Below are 16,660 nucleotides of genomic sequence, written 5' to 3'. Positions count from 1 at the left end.
TAGAGTCGATAATAGAGTCATTTTCCAGATGAGGTCACATAAAAGACACGTGACCTGCGAAGCCGCTCACCCCATCTAAAGAACAGCGGCAGAGCGGGGATAAGAACCCTTGTCGAATTATAATAATCATAATATTGGTATTCGTTAAGCGCTTACTATGTGCAGAGCACCGTTCTAAGCGCTGGGGGAGATCAGTTTGCCCCACGTGAGGCTCACGGTCTTCATCCCCATTTTCCAAATGAGGTCACCGAGGCCCAGCGAAGTGACCTGCCCCGGTCACCCAGCTGACAAAGCGTCGGAGGCGGGATTCGAACCCAGGACCTCGGACTCCCCCAGCTCAGGCTCTTTCCACTGGGCCCCGCTGGGCACGCGGGCAAGGTGTGAAGCCCTGTGCGCATGCGCGCGCAGGCCCCCCTCCCGCCTCACTGTGGTTGCCATGGAAACGGGTGCCGGCCCCGCCCCCTGCCCCGGCGCGCGCCCCCCATTCACCGCGCGACGTCGGCGGCCGCAGCAGCAGCAGCAGCAGCAGCAGGAGGGCCGGCGCGCGGCCCCCGAGGGCCCGTCGCCATTGGGAGCAGCTTGGCGGGCGAAGAGAGGGGCGCATGGCGTCCGCGGGCGGCTGATGGAGGCGGGCGGGGAGGGACCGGCCGCCGCCTTCGTCCTCGCAGCCACTGAGCGCCGCCCCCACGGCCGGCGGCTCCAACCGCCCCCCCTGCGCGTCACCGAAGGGGCGGGGCCAACCGGCACGTGCCGGGCCTCGGGCGCGAGGCGAGCCGCCCTCCCTCATTGGCTGAGGCCAAGGGGGCGGAGCCACGAGGGGGCGGGGCCACAGGGGCGCGCGGCCTCGGCGCCGTTGAAGCCACGTGACCTGCGCAGCCTCCCACCCCCGCTAGATAATAATAATAACGGTGGGATTTGTTAAGCGCTTAGTATGTGCAGAGCACTGTTCTAGGCGCTGGGGGAGATACAGGGTCATCAGGTTGTCCCTCGTGAGGCTCACAGTCATCCCCATTTTACAGATGAGGGAACTGAGGCCCAGTGAAGTGACTTGCCCCCAGTCACCCAGCTGACAAGGGGCAGTCAGCATTCGAACCCATGACCTCTGCTCCCAAGCCTGTGCTCTTTCCACTGAGCCACGCTGCTTCTCTAGTGGCAGAGCGGGGATAAGAACCTGTGTTGAATTATAATAATAATAATAATGTTGGTGTTTATTAAGTGCTTACTATGTGCAGAGCACTGTTCTACATGCTGGGGGAGATCCAGGGTAATCAGGTTGTCCCATGTGAGGCTCACTGTCATAATCCCCATTTTACAGATGAGGTCACTGAGGCCCAGAGAAGTGAAGTGACTTGCCAACAGTCACCCAGCTGACAAAGGGCAGAGCCAGGATTCGAACCCATGACCTCTGCCTCCCAAGCCTGTGCTTTTTCCATTGAGCCACGCTGCTTCTCTAACCGGTGGCAGAGCGGGGATAAGTACCCATGTTGAATTATAATAATGTTGGTGTTTAGTAAGTGCTTACTATGTGCAGAGCACTGTTCTAAGTGTTAGGGGAGATCCAGGGTAATAAGGTTGTCCCATGTGAGGCTCACAGTCTTCATCCCCATTTTACAGACGAGGTCACTGAGGCCCAGAGAAGTGAAGTGACTTGCCCCCAGTCACCCAGTTGACAAGGGGCAGAGTTGGGATTCAAACCCATGACCTCTGACTCCCAAGCCCAGGCTCTTTCCACTGAGCCACACTTTCCAAGAGTTTAGTACAGTGCTCTGCCACACAGTAAGTGCTCAAGAAATGCTACTGAATAAATGAATGTCCTTCCGACTCCCAGTCCTGTGTTCTATCCCTGCGCCATACTGCACTTAATTTATAATGCAAGATGGCGGACAGCCATCTTGGTTCACACCTGGAGAAGATCCTTGACACTTGAAAGACCTCGAAGGCACACCGCCTTATACTCCACCCACTCCAGAGTTTAGAAAGCTTGTGGAAAAATCCTCACTCCATACCCCAAAATGCATATTTTCCCCTCAAGAAGGATGGTCGTTTGCCTCAGCATGGCTCAGTGGAAAGAGCATGATCTTGGGAGTCAGAGGTCATGGGTTCTAATCTCTGCTCTGCCGCTTGTCAGCTGTGTGACTTTGGGCAAGTCACGTAACTTCTCTGTGCCTCAGTTACCTCATCTGTAAAATGGGGATTAAGACTGAGCCCCACGTGGGACAACCTGATCACCTTGTATCCCCCCCAGCGCTTAGAACAGTGCTTTGCACATAGTAAGCACTTAACAAATGCCATCATTATCATTATTATTATTATTATTACTCAGGCAGAAGTTGGAGTTGTTAAAAATGTAGAAAACATGATCAACCCAGAAAGGCACCTTGGGGTCATGATACTTTCAGGTTTCTTTTATTACTTTAGACATAAATGATAGCTTGTAAATCATCCCGACTGAATGAGCTTTATAAGGTGCCTAGGTAAAGTCATTCTGCTCCTTGGTATTAATAAGTACAAATTAAGTAATCATAAGTACAAAGAAATTAAGTACAGTATGGTGCGGTGGGTGGAACACGGGCCTGGGAGTTGGAAGGACATTCAGTCAGTGACATTTTTTGAGTGCTTACTGTTTGCTGAGCATTGTACTAAGCGCTTGGAAACTACAATTCAACATGGGTTCATATCCCCGCTCTGCCACTGGTCTGCTGTGTGTCCTTGGGCAAGTAACTTCACTTCTTTGTGCCTCAGTTACTTCATCTGTAAAATGGGGATTGAAACTGTGAGCCCTGCGGGGGACAAAAGATTGTGTCCAACCTGATTTGTTTGTATCCACCCCACTGCTTAATAACAGTGCCTGGCACAAAGTAAGTGCTTAACAAATACCATAATTATTATATCTTGTAAAACAGCAAAATATACCCTTTGGTTTTTCAATAGCGCAGATCAGCACCAAATAAAAGCCATTCTACAGTTGCAGAATATAAAACAAAGTGCTTCACTTAAACAATAGGTAGTACCACAGGGCTCTTTTTCTCATGTTACATAGAGGATGAGGACAACAGATATTTTTTAAAAAAGTATTTTCTAGGGTTTGGGTTGAATACAATGATGACATTTAAAATTTTTTTTTTTTATGTTGGCAAGCCTTTGCCCCTCCTCCCCTCTCCATTCCCTCTACTTCCTCACTCTGCTCTACCTCCTTCCCCTCCCCACAGCACTTGTGTATATTTGTATATATTATTCATTACTCTATTTTATTAATGATGTGCACATATCTATGATTCTATTTATCTGTTTTGATGGTATTGATGCCTGACTACTTGTTTTGTTTTGCTGTCTGTCTCCCGTGACTGTGAGCCCGTTGTTGGTCAGGGATTGTCTCTATCTGTTGCCAAATTGTCCATTCAAAGCATTCAGTACAATGCTCTGCACACAGTAAGCACCCAATAAATACATTTGAATGAATGAATATCACTTTTCAAACCATATTTGCCTATTGTTACACTTTTTACCAAAAAAATAGAAACAAATGTCCACTCATAGTCTGAAGATTGAAAATTTTACTCATTTATTTGTCTTATGTTAAAGTTCACAAGAATGTTGCCTTTGTAATTCCCACCAAAGGACTTCTGTATTTGTTTTCTTATTAACTGATTAAAAATGATTGGAAAAGTTTGGTTATTAGCTTGCATTTAACAGAAATTCTGATTAAATGGATACCTGGAAAACTGGTTTTAAAATTAACTGTAAAATGGATCATTTCTTTCTACACCAAGCAAAAATGATATTTGCACTTAAGGAGAGCACAGGTAGTTAAGAAAAATCAAGCAACCTTGATCTTTAGGATGTTTCATTTGTAGTAGCTAAGTTTTTTTAAATTGTAGTGTCAAAACCATATAACTAGAATTACTGAAGCAGCCTCATTTTCTTGCTTCACTCTAATTCTAAACGTATAGGAAAGCAGAGATTACAGTGAACAGGACAACCCGTTTTCCTGAAGATTGGATGATTAGAAGCTTTCAGCGTGATTGATAAGTTCTCTTAAATGAACTTTTCTTCTGTTAAAGATTCTAGCCAGCAGTTACCCATTTAACAATCACCACTGCCAATGTTAGGCACACATTTCCTGCAAAAGTTAAGACAAATAAATGATCAAAATAAAAATGAAAGTTTAGGGCCTCAACTCTGCCTTGCAGTTCCAGAAAGCATTTAACAATATGCCTCGGAAGCAGTGGTGGCAAGAATTTTCTTCTTCATTCCCATGTTCTTCCCTACCATCTGCTTTATATGTGGTTTGAGTAGACTAGGTCAATGACCAGGAGCCGGAAATCTCTTCTACTTCCCACCACGCTGCTCCCTGGCTTCCCCAAACACCAGTTCGGTTGCCTTTTGTATCCCACTGCCACTTTCTATTGCTCTCTCCATCATTCTCAGGGTTTTATCAGGGATTTCTGCAGATGCAAAGCCATTGAGATGGAGTTTCTGCAGCCATGGAATTGGAACAGCGCTGAGAATGTAGTGTGGACAATTTTGAGGGGAGGATTTGAGACGCCGTGTCAGGTAAAACAAGGAGAGAGTTAACAAGGGGTAACAGAACCGGCAGGACTGGGATTGGGAAGTGATTTGGAGTGGCTAGTTTTCCCTTCCATCTTGTTTAGTGAGTTGCTGCTGATCCTTTGGAGCTTGCTTTTTAAATTTTGACTTTGAAATGCTAAAAACAGGCCTGTATGATAGTTATATGCATTAAATTCAGATCTTTATGCAAATCTTCCATTAGAACCCAGAGAGAAGGGATGAAAAGAAGGGGTAGAATTCAGTCACCTCTTTCATTTATAATTATTTAAAAGACAAACTGCAACCATTTCCATAATCCAGTTATTGCCACCCATTTTAAGGTGGTGATTCCAATTAAAGTGTTCCTCAGGCAGGAAAGAGGACAGATTTCCTCCATTAGCACTGGGGGGAAAGGTCTCTCACTTGGGCGGTTCCGTTAGCCCAATTCGTTTGCATGTTTGATCAGTAAATGGTATTTACTGAATGTTTACTGAGTGCAGATCAGCACTAAGTGCTTGGGAGAGTAAAATACAACAGAGTTGGTAGACGTGTTCGTTTGAGGGTAATACTCACCTCTAATAGCAGTTGTGGCACTTAAGGCAGCTGAGGGGAAGAAATAAAGGGGTATAAAACTCCATCCTCTACTATTTCAAAAAAGCCAGCAGTTTTCTAGAGAAATTCTAGATTGTGAGCCCAATGAGGGACTGTCCCCAACCTGATTATCTTGCATCTACCCCAGCACGTAGTACAGCATAGTAAGTACTTAGCAATTACCGCCATTTTAACATTATTACTATTTTTAATATAGAAGTAACCAGAAAGAGAATAGTGTTAGTTTAGCAGGAATCTCTGACCAGAAGATTAACAAAATCAAGGGATAAGTACTAGACAAAATCATGACTTAGAGCTAACAAGTGTGCTAAGTGATTGTGGGTATTTGCCTCTAATTATTTTTCACAAATGACTATAGGGGACAGATGAGAAGAACACCTGTTCTCAGATTTTTCATAAATCCTCTGCTTCTATGTTCAGTCGCCCTGGCCAAGCCTGAAGTTTAGAGATGGGAGAGGTGTTTAAAAAGAGTGAAACTCAGTGGCTGCAGGAATTTTTCTCCTTAAGGCACTTCAAACCAGACTAAATTTGGAGTGGTGCTGGATTCCAGAACCCAGATCTTCTGGGCTTGATTTGGGGAGGTTGGGGGCTGGAGTGTTTGGAGGAGTTCAGCTCCATTCAAACATCTTCCCTGCCTAAAGGGATGTGACTGTAAATTTGTCCACTCCTGTGATACTGTTAGCACCAACCCTAAATCCAAGAACCACAGAGTAGCATATCCTAGTCTATTTATTTATGATAGTCATAGATGAGTAAAATAAGAGAAAAGCATCAAATTGGTATTTATTTAAGAGTTCAAACCATTATTTTAAAGATATGCTCTTTTTATGGTATTTTTTAAGTGTTTACTATGTGCCAGGTACTAAGCACTGGAGTAATAATAATAATAATCATGTTTTTGGTTAAGTGCTTACTCTGTGCCAAGCACTGTTCTATGCACTGGGATAGATACAAGGTAATCAGGTTTTCTCACATAAGGCTCACAGTCTTAATCCCCATTTTACAGATGACGTAACGGAGTCACAGAGACGTTAAGTGACATGCCCAAGGTCACGCAGCAGAAAAGCGGTAGAGCCTGGATTAGAGCCTACGTCCTCTGACTCCCGAATCCGGGCTCTTGCCACTAAGTCGTGCTGCTTCTCTCTTGGGGTCAGCTTTCTTTCCCTCTTTCTCCTCCTCCCCATGATAAAAAAAAAAGAAATCATCATAAAGCTCACCCAGTGTACTAAGTACAAGCGCCTAGCACAGTGCTCTGCACACAGTAAATGCTCAGTAAATATGATTGAATGAATGAATGAAAGTTAAAAAATCTTTTGAAAAATGTATAAAAAAGCCTACATAAATTCTTACCCCGACAGTATGGCAAATCAGGTAGCCATAAGCCGCTGAGTCCACAAGAAATGTTACCATTTCCTACCATGGTGAATCCAGGATCACAATTAATTGACATAGTGTCAGCATATGAATAAGGGGGATTCGGTGATGATGAGGCTACTGCATGTGCATATGGGATTACAGGTATCTCACAAGTGGCCCCTGGAAAGGACAAGAAAAGTGTAAATAAAAATTGTGTATGTAATACCAAATGAAAAGAGAAAAAAGAGGGCAGACATTTAGGAAGCTTGTATAAGCAAATACAAGAGTTCTACAAGCACCTTTTGTTTCATGGAGAATTCATCTACATGGGACACCATTTTAAAAGAAGCCCACAGTCATTCAAAATGTACTGGGCTACCTAAACTTTGCAAAATGTATACTGACTATGAAGTAGACATTTATTGGATAATTAACAAAGACGTCAAACAGGTGGGTCAGTAGTAAGATGCACAGCAGAAACGAGTGCCTAGCCGCGATGGCAGAAGCAGCAGAACGGTTCCAGAGAGCATCCGTTCTCTCCCCTGGCCACAGCTTCACTTCTTATGCCAGCCAACTGTTGCGCTTAACTAGGCAAGATAATATGGAAGGCTCGGCACAGCCCATCGGCAACCGCTGGAAAAAAACAAGGTTATTTACTATGATCTGAGTTTTCTGAAGGCACATAGCCACACCACAAGATGATTCGGGTTGCCATTCCCAGATGCCCGCAGGACTCGTCGACGTAAATCTCAAGCAGCTGCTACTCTTAGATCATGAAACAATCTTGACACATGGTAAGCACTTAGTAAATACCATAATAAATGAAAAATACCACCCGGGGAAGAAGATAGCCCAGTTAGAAGGAAGACAGGCCCCTCTTCCTGTCCCCATGGTTGTCCATCTCTAGGAAAATTGGCCTTTGGGTCGGAGCTGACACCCCTGATGGTGAGACTGTCTTGTACTCATGGACACTGCAGCTATGAAAATACAGTAGTGCACATTTTCTGGCACCTTTGACACTGAGGGTCTGCCTCGCTCATATCAACGGTGAAGCAGGGAAAGGTAGGGCAGGCAGAACAAGCACTTGGGCTGTTTGGGCAGTAGGGGTGGGGTTTTGCATTGACCGACCCTCACTTTCTTGCCCATTCCTCCTGTGCTCACTGGCAACCATTGCCAGGTGGCTGGTAGAGAAATGGTGACAGTCTGGCCCCAGAAGAGAATATCTCAGAACTCAGAGGCAGCAACGGCAGGCCTCCTCTGGGCTCTCACCCATTCCAGAAGTCATTCCTGTGTGTAACACTCAGACATCCCTGTGTATGATTTTCAGAGTGGTTTAGAAGGAAAGAGGGGCTCTTTTCTACTTTCTTGTAAAAACTGGGGGGAGAAAAAAGAGAAATGAACTACCAAACACACACATATATATAGATAGATATACACTCAGGTGTCCTTCACACAACTAGACAAAGTAGAGCCAAAAAAGATCAGAAACACCAAAGCAGGGCATATGGAATAAGGATGGTTGTTTCAGAGATCAGTGGAGCATTTCTGGACAATCAATGCCCCCTCGGGTTAGCTACCCAGCAACTTTCTGAACGTGAAACTTGTTTAAGACAGCTGCTGATGCAATGAGGTGGGAAGACACTCTGGAAAATAAGGTGTGTCCAGCACTCGTTTCTGGGTGTCATCCTTCATCAGGCAGTAGTCTTAGTCAGTGTAGGGATATTGATGCCACAAATAGTCCGTGTGTCATAAAATTGCATAGTAATAATAATGGTATTTGGTAAGTGTTTACTTTGTGCCAAGCACCATTCTAAGCACTGGGGAAAGATACAAGCTAATCGGGTCAGACACAATCCTTATCCCACAGAGGGCTCACAATCTAAGTAGGAAGGGGAAGAGGTATCAAATCTCCCATTTTACAGATGAGGGACCTGAAGCCCAGAGAAGTGAAGTGCCTTGCCCAAGATGACACAGCAGACAAGTGGCAAAGCCGGGATAAGAACCCAGGACCTTCTGACTCCCAGGCCAGTGCTCTATCCAGTAGACCATACTGCCTTACTGGGGAGAACAGGACTGCTTTCATCATCTGTCAATGTCCCAATTAGAAAGGGTACAATATGCAGGTGGGACTTGAATATGGTGAAGGAGAGAAATGGAAAAAATTTTAAAACTTAAAAATATGAAAATCATACTTTACATCAGCTAGAAGTACAGAAGGAGGGGAACTCCACTTCTCCAGAAGCTCCCTTTTGTAGATCAGGCCAGTAGGAGGACATATAAATAAAATAAATGATTTATCTAGCTTCCTGGCCTCCTGTTGGCTGAATCTAATTGGACCACTTGTTGCATGAGACTCTCATTACTTATGTACACAGCATTAGTAATTTGAAAGGGTTTGGTAATGGAAATGCTAGGTGTCGATACCCAAGGAGCAGGAAAGATAAAGTAGAAACTTCACACTCAGTGTTTGTCTGGAGTTTAGTGCCATTGTTCTTGTCTGTCCATCTCCCCCGATTAGACTGTAAGCCCGTCAAATGGCAGGGACTGTCTCTATCTGTTGCCGACTTGTTCATCCCAAGCGCTTAGTACAGTGCTCTGCACATAGTAAGCGCTCAATAAATACTATTGAATGAATGAATGAATGAAAGTTAAGCATTTAGTACAGTGCTCTGCACACAGTTAGGTGCTCAACAAATACCATTGATTGATAGGAAAGCCATACTTTCCTGAAAGTCCTCCTTTCCCTAAATGGAAGGACATGGAAGTCAAAAGAAAAACTAAACAATCAGTGGTATTTATTGAACACTTATTATGTGCAGAGCACTGTACTAAGGTGCTTGGGAGGATATACAATATAACAGACACATTCCCCCACCCACAGCAAGCTTACAGTCTAGACGGGGAACAGAAGGAGAGAGGTGGCTTATGCCACTGGCTGCTCCTCTACTGCTCTCCTCATCCTGGGTCTGCCAACCCCTTGTCAGGTTGGCAGAAAATGTATCCTGGGAGGGAAAGTCTGGAACGTTTTTAACAGACACTGAGGCATTTATTCATTCAATTGTATTTATTGACCACTTACTGTGGGCAGAGAACTGTACTAAGTGCTTGGGAAAGTGCGACTGGTCCTCTTGCCCACCTATCTTGTTCAGAATGGGTCAAGGAATCCAGGGACCCAGGAAACAATCACTTATGAATCACGTCCAAATACCATGGCTCTCTGTAGGGAATGAAGGCGTCAATCCTCTCTGTTGAATTGTTCTCTCCCAAGCACTTAAATACACTGCTCTGCACATGGTAAACACTCAGTAAAAACCAGTGATTGGTAAAGAAATGCTCCCCGATATGCAGGGTAGGAGGGGAAATCTTCCTTGGGGACATGAGATTCAGAAAAAAACCAAGAACAGTTGATATCTACTAATTGATTGTCAGTTCCTTTAGGGCAGGGATTGGGTAGCCTAATTCTGCACAGAGTAGGTACTCAAAAAATGCTATTGATTGATTGAAAACCTGAGGCCACCTTGGGAAAGCAGTCTGAGTGGGTATGCCATTGTAGTTGATCTTTGAACATTCTGGTAAAGGGAAATCTATCCCCCTAAACCAAAATTCTCTTTCGATGTGGGCAGGGAATGTATCTTCCAACTCGGTTATATTGTACACTCCCAAACCCTTACTATAATGCTCTGCACACAGTAAGTACTCAATAAATGTGATTAATTGAATGATAGATTATATGCTGGGTGGTGGTAGCCATCCAAAATCAGACACCCGCCACCCACCAGGTGTCGAACTGGGGAAGCAACATGGCCTCGTGGAAAGCATGGGCCTGGGGGCCAGAAGGTCTGTGTTCTAATTCTGCTCTGACAATTGCTTGCTGTGTGAACTTGGGCAAGTCACTTGACTTCTCTGCGCTTCAGTTTCCTCAGCTTAAGGTGGGGACTCAAAACCTCTTCTCCCTCCTAGTTAAACAGTGAGCCCCATGATGGACAGAGACTATGTCTGACTTAATTAACATGTACCTACCCCAGATGTGATGTCTGATAATGTCCAGGGTTTTCTGCTGGCATTCTACCATGTAAACCAGAGCTATATGATTTAGCTGAATAATTCAGCACCTGAATATTCATTCAATAGTATTTATTGAGCGCTTACTATGTGCAGAGCACTGTACTAAGCGCTTGGGATGAACAAGTCGGCAACAGATAGAGACAGTCCCTGCCGTTTGACGGGCTTACAGTCTAATCGGGGGACTAGGAGGGTCTGGGTTGATACCTCCAGAGATAGGATTAAGAGAATGAGATCTGTCCCAGGATTCTTGAGCATGCCTGTGGCTACTTCCTTAAGAACAGAGTGGCAAGGAATTACTGTGCTCATGATCAATCAATCACTGGTATTTTTGAGCGCTTACTGTGCATGGAGCACTGTACTAAGTGCTTGGGAGAGGACGGTTTATATTATATTTTATTTATATTAAAGCTGTCTCCCCTTCTAGACTGTAACCTCGTTAGGCAGGAGAGGTTTTGTTTATTATTTTACTGTACTCTCACTAGGGCTTAGTACAGCTGTTTGCACACAATTAGCACTCAATCAATTTGAACGACTGATTGAATGAATACAATAAAGCAGAGTTTGTAGTTTCCCTCAGGGGGAAGCTGAAGATCTTTCCCTGGGCCTCCTGCCATCAACCTGGAGGCCAAAGTTGGAGGTCTGCATCACGGGAGACATCTTTTCCATCACCTCTCCAGATGATTCTCCAGTGGCAGTGGAGTTTGAAGCTTAACTGTGAGGAGAGCCTGTAGGCACTCCTGGACTGAAAAGGAGGAGAGAATTGCAAGTATTGCTGCAATGCCACTAACATTCAAATCAATTCCTTCATGCAGGTTCTCAGTCCCAGTGTCCTTCTGACTTTTTTTTTTGGAATTTGTAAAGCGCTTACTATGTGCAGAGCGCTGTTTTAAGCTGCTGGGGTAGATACATGGTAATGAGGTCGTCCCACGTGAGGCTCACAGTCTTCATCCCCATTTTACAGATGAGGTCACTGAGGCACAGAAAAATGAAGTGACTTGACCAGTCACACAGCTGACAAGTGGCAGAGTCGGGATTCAAACCCACGACCTCTGACTCCCAAGCCCGTGCTCTTTCCACTGAGCCATGCTGCTTCCCCAAGTATGAGACTTGACCAAGGCTCATCCACCATTTGCAAAGGGAGATTCCATCTTGATCAAAGTCACTATCCTGCATGCCCCCTTACCCACCTCTGAAAGTAATTCATTTCTTCTCTCGATAGGATGACCTTTAAAATTCCCCAAAGAAGATCCAGGATATTCATTATTTCATTGTTGAAGAGGTCACAGGATTATTCAGCAGTACTCAAAAGCTCGAGTAGCTCTATTTAGAAATGCACAGCTCACCCTACTGGGAAAGGGGCAGGAAAAAGTACCCCCAAAATACATTCCCTAATCTCAACCAGTCATCTTTTGCTAGTAAAGAAAGAAGTAGAAAGAAGTAGTAATATTCTTTCTTAAATGATTACTCTATGCAGAGCACTGAACTAAGTGAGGGGAAAGAGTAGAGTGGTGGGAATTCAGAAAAGAAGCAGATAAAGTGAATTTAGGCCGCCTGTCCTTTTGGAGGTTAGCAATCAATCAGTAGTAGCCACTGGGTAGCTTATTGTGTGCAGAGCACTATACCTAACGCTTAACAGAAATAGAATGGTCACGTCAGTGACATGAAGCTCCAAAGAAACTGAATGGAGGTTCCGCGGTCACCAGCGCTCCAAGATTTCTTGTGCTGGACTCGACTTTCTCTATGTCTGCTGGTCATCTCACGATCAGCCTTGAGCAATTCTATCAACATCATCTAGGAGTTGGGGGGCTGAAAAATTACATGTGAAGCTGAGACTCACTAAAAGTTAAACCCTGACATGGAAAGGTGCTTCCATCCTTTCGACAAGCGGGAGAGTGGGGAGAGTGGAAATGACAGGATCTTTGATTCTCAGGAACGCTTGCTCTGAGACTACCCAGGACACTTGGCAAACATGGACAAGATGTTCAGAAAAAACTCAATTTTGGGAATTGTCCTAAGAAATACCAGATAAAAATGATCAGCTGATATCACAGATAAAACTTAACATGAATGTTAAGGAAATAAGGCAGCAAATTTATAGATAACAAGCATTTCTGAAAAAAACTCTGTGGAAAAAGCCAACTGAATTTTGTAAAACCTAAGCAATACTGTAGGATTTCAAGTACTAGAAAGTGGAGTTGGACCACTTAATAATGCCTACAGATCACGCTGAATGAGGCACAAGCACAGAAACATCCGAAAAATCAACATTACCACTTCAGTAAAAGTTGAAAGATTTCTTACCGAATCACTATTACAACAGGGCTGCCACTTATGTTTTTTTTTTTCTCTGAATATGACCTCTGAAAAAGCTGGAAAATCCAGAGGAAAAACCCACTGCATATCCAGATTCCAATCGCATGCACACAGCCCCATCCATTGGCCTCCCTGCCAGCTCTGACCCTTCTAGTTCCACCCACTGCCGTCCTGCCAAGACCGTGACCCTCTCTGGCCAGGGATGAGGTCAGCCGAGCTGCCCAGGTGTTCACAAAACCCTTAAAATGATCACTCCAGGCTGAAGAGGACCGAGTGAGCAGGGAACATACCCCCCTACTCTGTTACAGTGTACTCTCCCGAGCACTTAGTACAGTGCTCTGCACACAGTATGCACTCAATCAATGTGATTGATTCACTGATGGATTGACAAACCTACAACTGATGTGCTCTGGGTGGGAGACAGAAGAGGTAAAATTCCAATAGGGTATTTCTGATAAATTTCTGAGGCGGGAGCCTGGGGACCTGGACTCCTTTAATTAAGTAATTGTGGTATTTGTTAAGCCCTTACTATGTGCCAGCTGTACTAAGCGCTGGGATGAATACAATCAAATTAGGTTGGACACAGTCCCTGTCCCGCGTGGGGCTCACAGCCTCAATCAGCGTTTTACAGATGAAGGAACTGAGGCCCGGAGAATTCATTCATTCATTCATTCATTCATTCCTATTTATTGAGCGCTTACTGTATGCAGAGCACTTTACTAAGCGCTAGGAAAGTACAATTCGACAACAGAGACACAGTCTAGAAGGGGGAGACAGACAACAAAACAAAACAAGTAGACAGGCATCAATAGCATCAAAATAGATGAATAGAATTATAAATACACATCATTAATAAAATAAATAGAATAATAAATGTGAATAGTGAAGTGACTTGCCCAAGGTCACACAGCAGACAAGTGGTGGAGCTGGGATTAGAACCCAAGACCACCTGACTCCCAGGCCCAGGCTCTATCCACTTCGCCACACTGATTCTTTACTGCTTCTCTGTACTTTAAACTTTGGGCAAAGTGTGGAGCTGCCCCAGGGCCCCTGCTCTCAGGGAAATCCCATTATAGACATCTGAGGGGCTCTCCAGGTCTGTCCTGGAAGCAGTCCTTGCTCTTTATTTCTCCAGTTGCTGGTGCTCTGGAGCTAAAATCAGCCCAGACAGTGCTCTCACCCTCAAGAGTAGGAGGAGGTGCATCTTCTGGGGAGGACGATTAGGGAGCTAGGCGGCAATCAATCAATCCATCAGTAGTACTTACTGAGCACTCACTGGGCACAGAGCACTGCGCTTGGAAGAGTACAATAGTGTTACTAGCTATGATCCCAGTCCTCAAGGAGCTTTCAATCTATTTATTCATTCTTATTTACTGAGCGCTTAGTGTGTGCCGAGCACTGTACTAAGCGCTTGGAAAGTACAATCCAGCAATAAAGAGAGACAATCCCTTCCCGCAGTGAGTTTACAGTCTAGCAGGACTTCCTCTGCCTTGTGCCTGAAACTGCCTTATGGTGGGTGGGTGGGGAAGCAAAAATCTCCAAGGGTCACTTCAGACTAGGGAAGGGGTGGGTAAGACCCCCCAGTGGCATGCCCTAGGAAGGGGAGGGTGTGAGGACTCACTATTAATAATAATAATAGTGGTATTTCTTAAACACTTACTATGTGCCAGGCACTGTACTAAGTGCTGGAGTTAATACAAGCAAATTGGGTTGAACATAGTCCCCACCCTAGGTGGGCTCAAAGTCTCAATCCCTATTTTATAGATGAGGGGTAACTGAGGCCCAGAGAAGTGAAGTGACTTACCCAAGGTCACACAGCAGACAAGTGGGGGAGCTGAGATTAGAACCCATGACTGACCTTGCATGCTTACTGTATGCAGAATGCTGTCCTAAGCACTTGGAAGATGACAATATAAAAGAGTTGTGTATAAAGGCTTCATATGCAGGAGCTCCCACACACAACCCCTGTGTTTCCCCCACTTTCACACACACACACCTCTCTCTCTCTCTCTCTCTCTCTCTCTCTCTCTGATTCATTTCTGCAGTTTTTAGAAGCACAAAATTGATTAAAAAAACAATAAATTTTACACATCCTTACGTTTACATTGCGGAACTTCCGGGACCCATGTGCTGTTGGCTCCACAGTAAACCTTTTCCTCGCCGGAGATCACGAACCCATAATCACAGGAAATATGTATAGTGTCCCGATATGAATAAGGAGGAGCTGCTGGAGGTAACTTGTGCCCATTTGGGATCTCTGGACTTGGGCAACTCACCTCTGAAAATGAGAGGAATAATATAAATTTTTTTATGGTATTTGTTAAGCACTTGCTATGTTCTAAGCACTGGGATAGGTACAAGGTAAGTAGGTTGGACACAGTCCATGTCCCACATGGGACTCAAAGTCTTCATCCCCATTTTACAGATGAGGTTACTGAGGCACAGAAAAGTTAAGTGACTTGAATAAGGTCATACAGCAGACAAGTTGTGGAGCTGGGATTAAAACCCAGGTCCTTCTCACTTGCAGGTTCATGCTTCATCCACTAGTGCACACTTCTCCTGAATTTAGATATGAAGCAGGGAGTAGACTGCTGATGAGAAAATAAAAGTTTAGAATATAGAGCCTAGGAATTTAATGATCATAGACTTTTTCCAATGCCTAAAATGTGATCACTGGGATACCATTTATGTGAATAATTTAGGCTGGAGTATCATTTGAGCATTTTCCTAGGCTTCTAAAAAATAATGTCACATCATGACTAACATGTTAAACTATAAATACAAGCAGTACTTTCCAGACTTATGACCCATCTGATTCCTGAAAACTGGGTTTCAAGTTGAAACCAACCCAATTTTCAGGAGGAGCTATGTTATAAATGGGGGATGGTTTCTCAACCAAGGTTGGGTACTCTCATTTTTATCAAAATGATCCAAAATTATGTTCTCAATCAATTACAGATGAGTAATAAAGCCACAGTTACAAAACAGAGTGCCCTAGTAGAAAGAACACAGGCCTGGGAGTCAAGGGGCCTGGATTCTAATCCTTTTTTGTAACCTGGTATGTGACCATGGACAAGTCACTTAACTTCTCTGTGCTTCAGTTCCCTCATCTGTCAAATGTGAATTCAAATACATGTTCTCCCTCCCCCTTAGAAATCGAGCTCCATCTGGGAACAGGATTGCTTCCACCTGATGATCTTTTATTTACTCCGATGTCCGGAACGGTGCCTGGCATCTAATAAGCACTTAACAAGTACCATTAAAAAAATAGACCAAAATATTGAAGTTACTCACCTCTGCATTCAGGAGCACCCCTATTCCATTTTCCCACATCTCCTTCAGCAGAGCAATGAAGAGTCTCATGCCCAATAAGAAAAAGGCCATCACTGCACGAGTAAGTCACCCTTGTTCCAAACGAAAAAGTAGCCCTATCAGTTGATGTCCATTTCCCATCGGTGACATCCGGAGGAGGCGGACAAAAAATGGCTAGAGAAAAGTATTTCAAAGGTGTTAAAGGGATGGATACTCATTTTTCATAAACAAGCCTGGAATAAAGAAGCCCTCTAGTGAAGGAAAACCTGTTAAACTGATGAGAAGACAGTAACTAGTTTCACACCCTCTGACTGCTAAGATGAATCATATTTACTCTCGGGCCATTATCCTCCTCAAAAACCCTTTTCTCACCTTGTATGAACAGGTTCTTAAATTCCTTGAACAGATCATGAAAAGCAGTATGGCCTAGTGGAAAGAGCACAGGTCTGGGAGT

General features: G+C 44.4%; 1 protein-coding gene across 1 annotated transcript in view; it reads right to left on the bottom strand.

Moving 5' to 3' along the window:
* LOC114813132 (C4b-binding protein alpha chain-like) overlaps positions 1 to 16,660 on the bottom strand; it is a 67,966-nt gene that overhangs the window by 35,277 nt on the left and 16,029 nt on the right. Inside the window, exons 4-7 of the mRNA XM_029068190.2 lie at positions 16,189 to 16,380; positions 14,993 to 15,172; positions 6,511 to 6,696; positions 5,122 to 5,151 (exon numbers count right to left, since the gene is read on the bottom strand). Of these exons, the coding sequence (XP_028924023.1) occupies positions 5,122 to 5,151; positions 6,511 to 6,610 (130 nt within the window). The 5' untranslated portion in view covers positions 6,611 to 6,696; positions 14,993 to 15,172; positions 16,189 to 16,380. The remainder of the gene's footprint in view (positions 1 to 5,121; positions 5,152 to 6,510; positions 6,697 to 14,992; positions 15,173 to 16,188; positions 16,381 to 16,660) is intronic.

Source organism: Ornithorhynchus anatinus, chromosome 7 (genome assembly GCF_004115215.2).
Source record: "Ornithorhynchus anatinus isolate Pmale09 chromosome 7, mOrnAna1.pri.v4, whole genome shotgun sequence".
In the NCBI taxonomy this organism is placed as follows: domain Eukaryota; kingdom Metazoa; phylum Chordata; class Mammalia; order Monotremata; family Ornithorhynchidae; genus Ornithorhynchus; species Ornithorhynchus anatinus.
The sequence above is the reverse complement of the archived record's forward strand: the minus strand, read 5'-3'. Positions and strand labels throughout refer to the sequence as shown.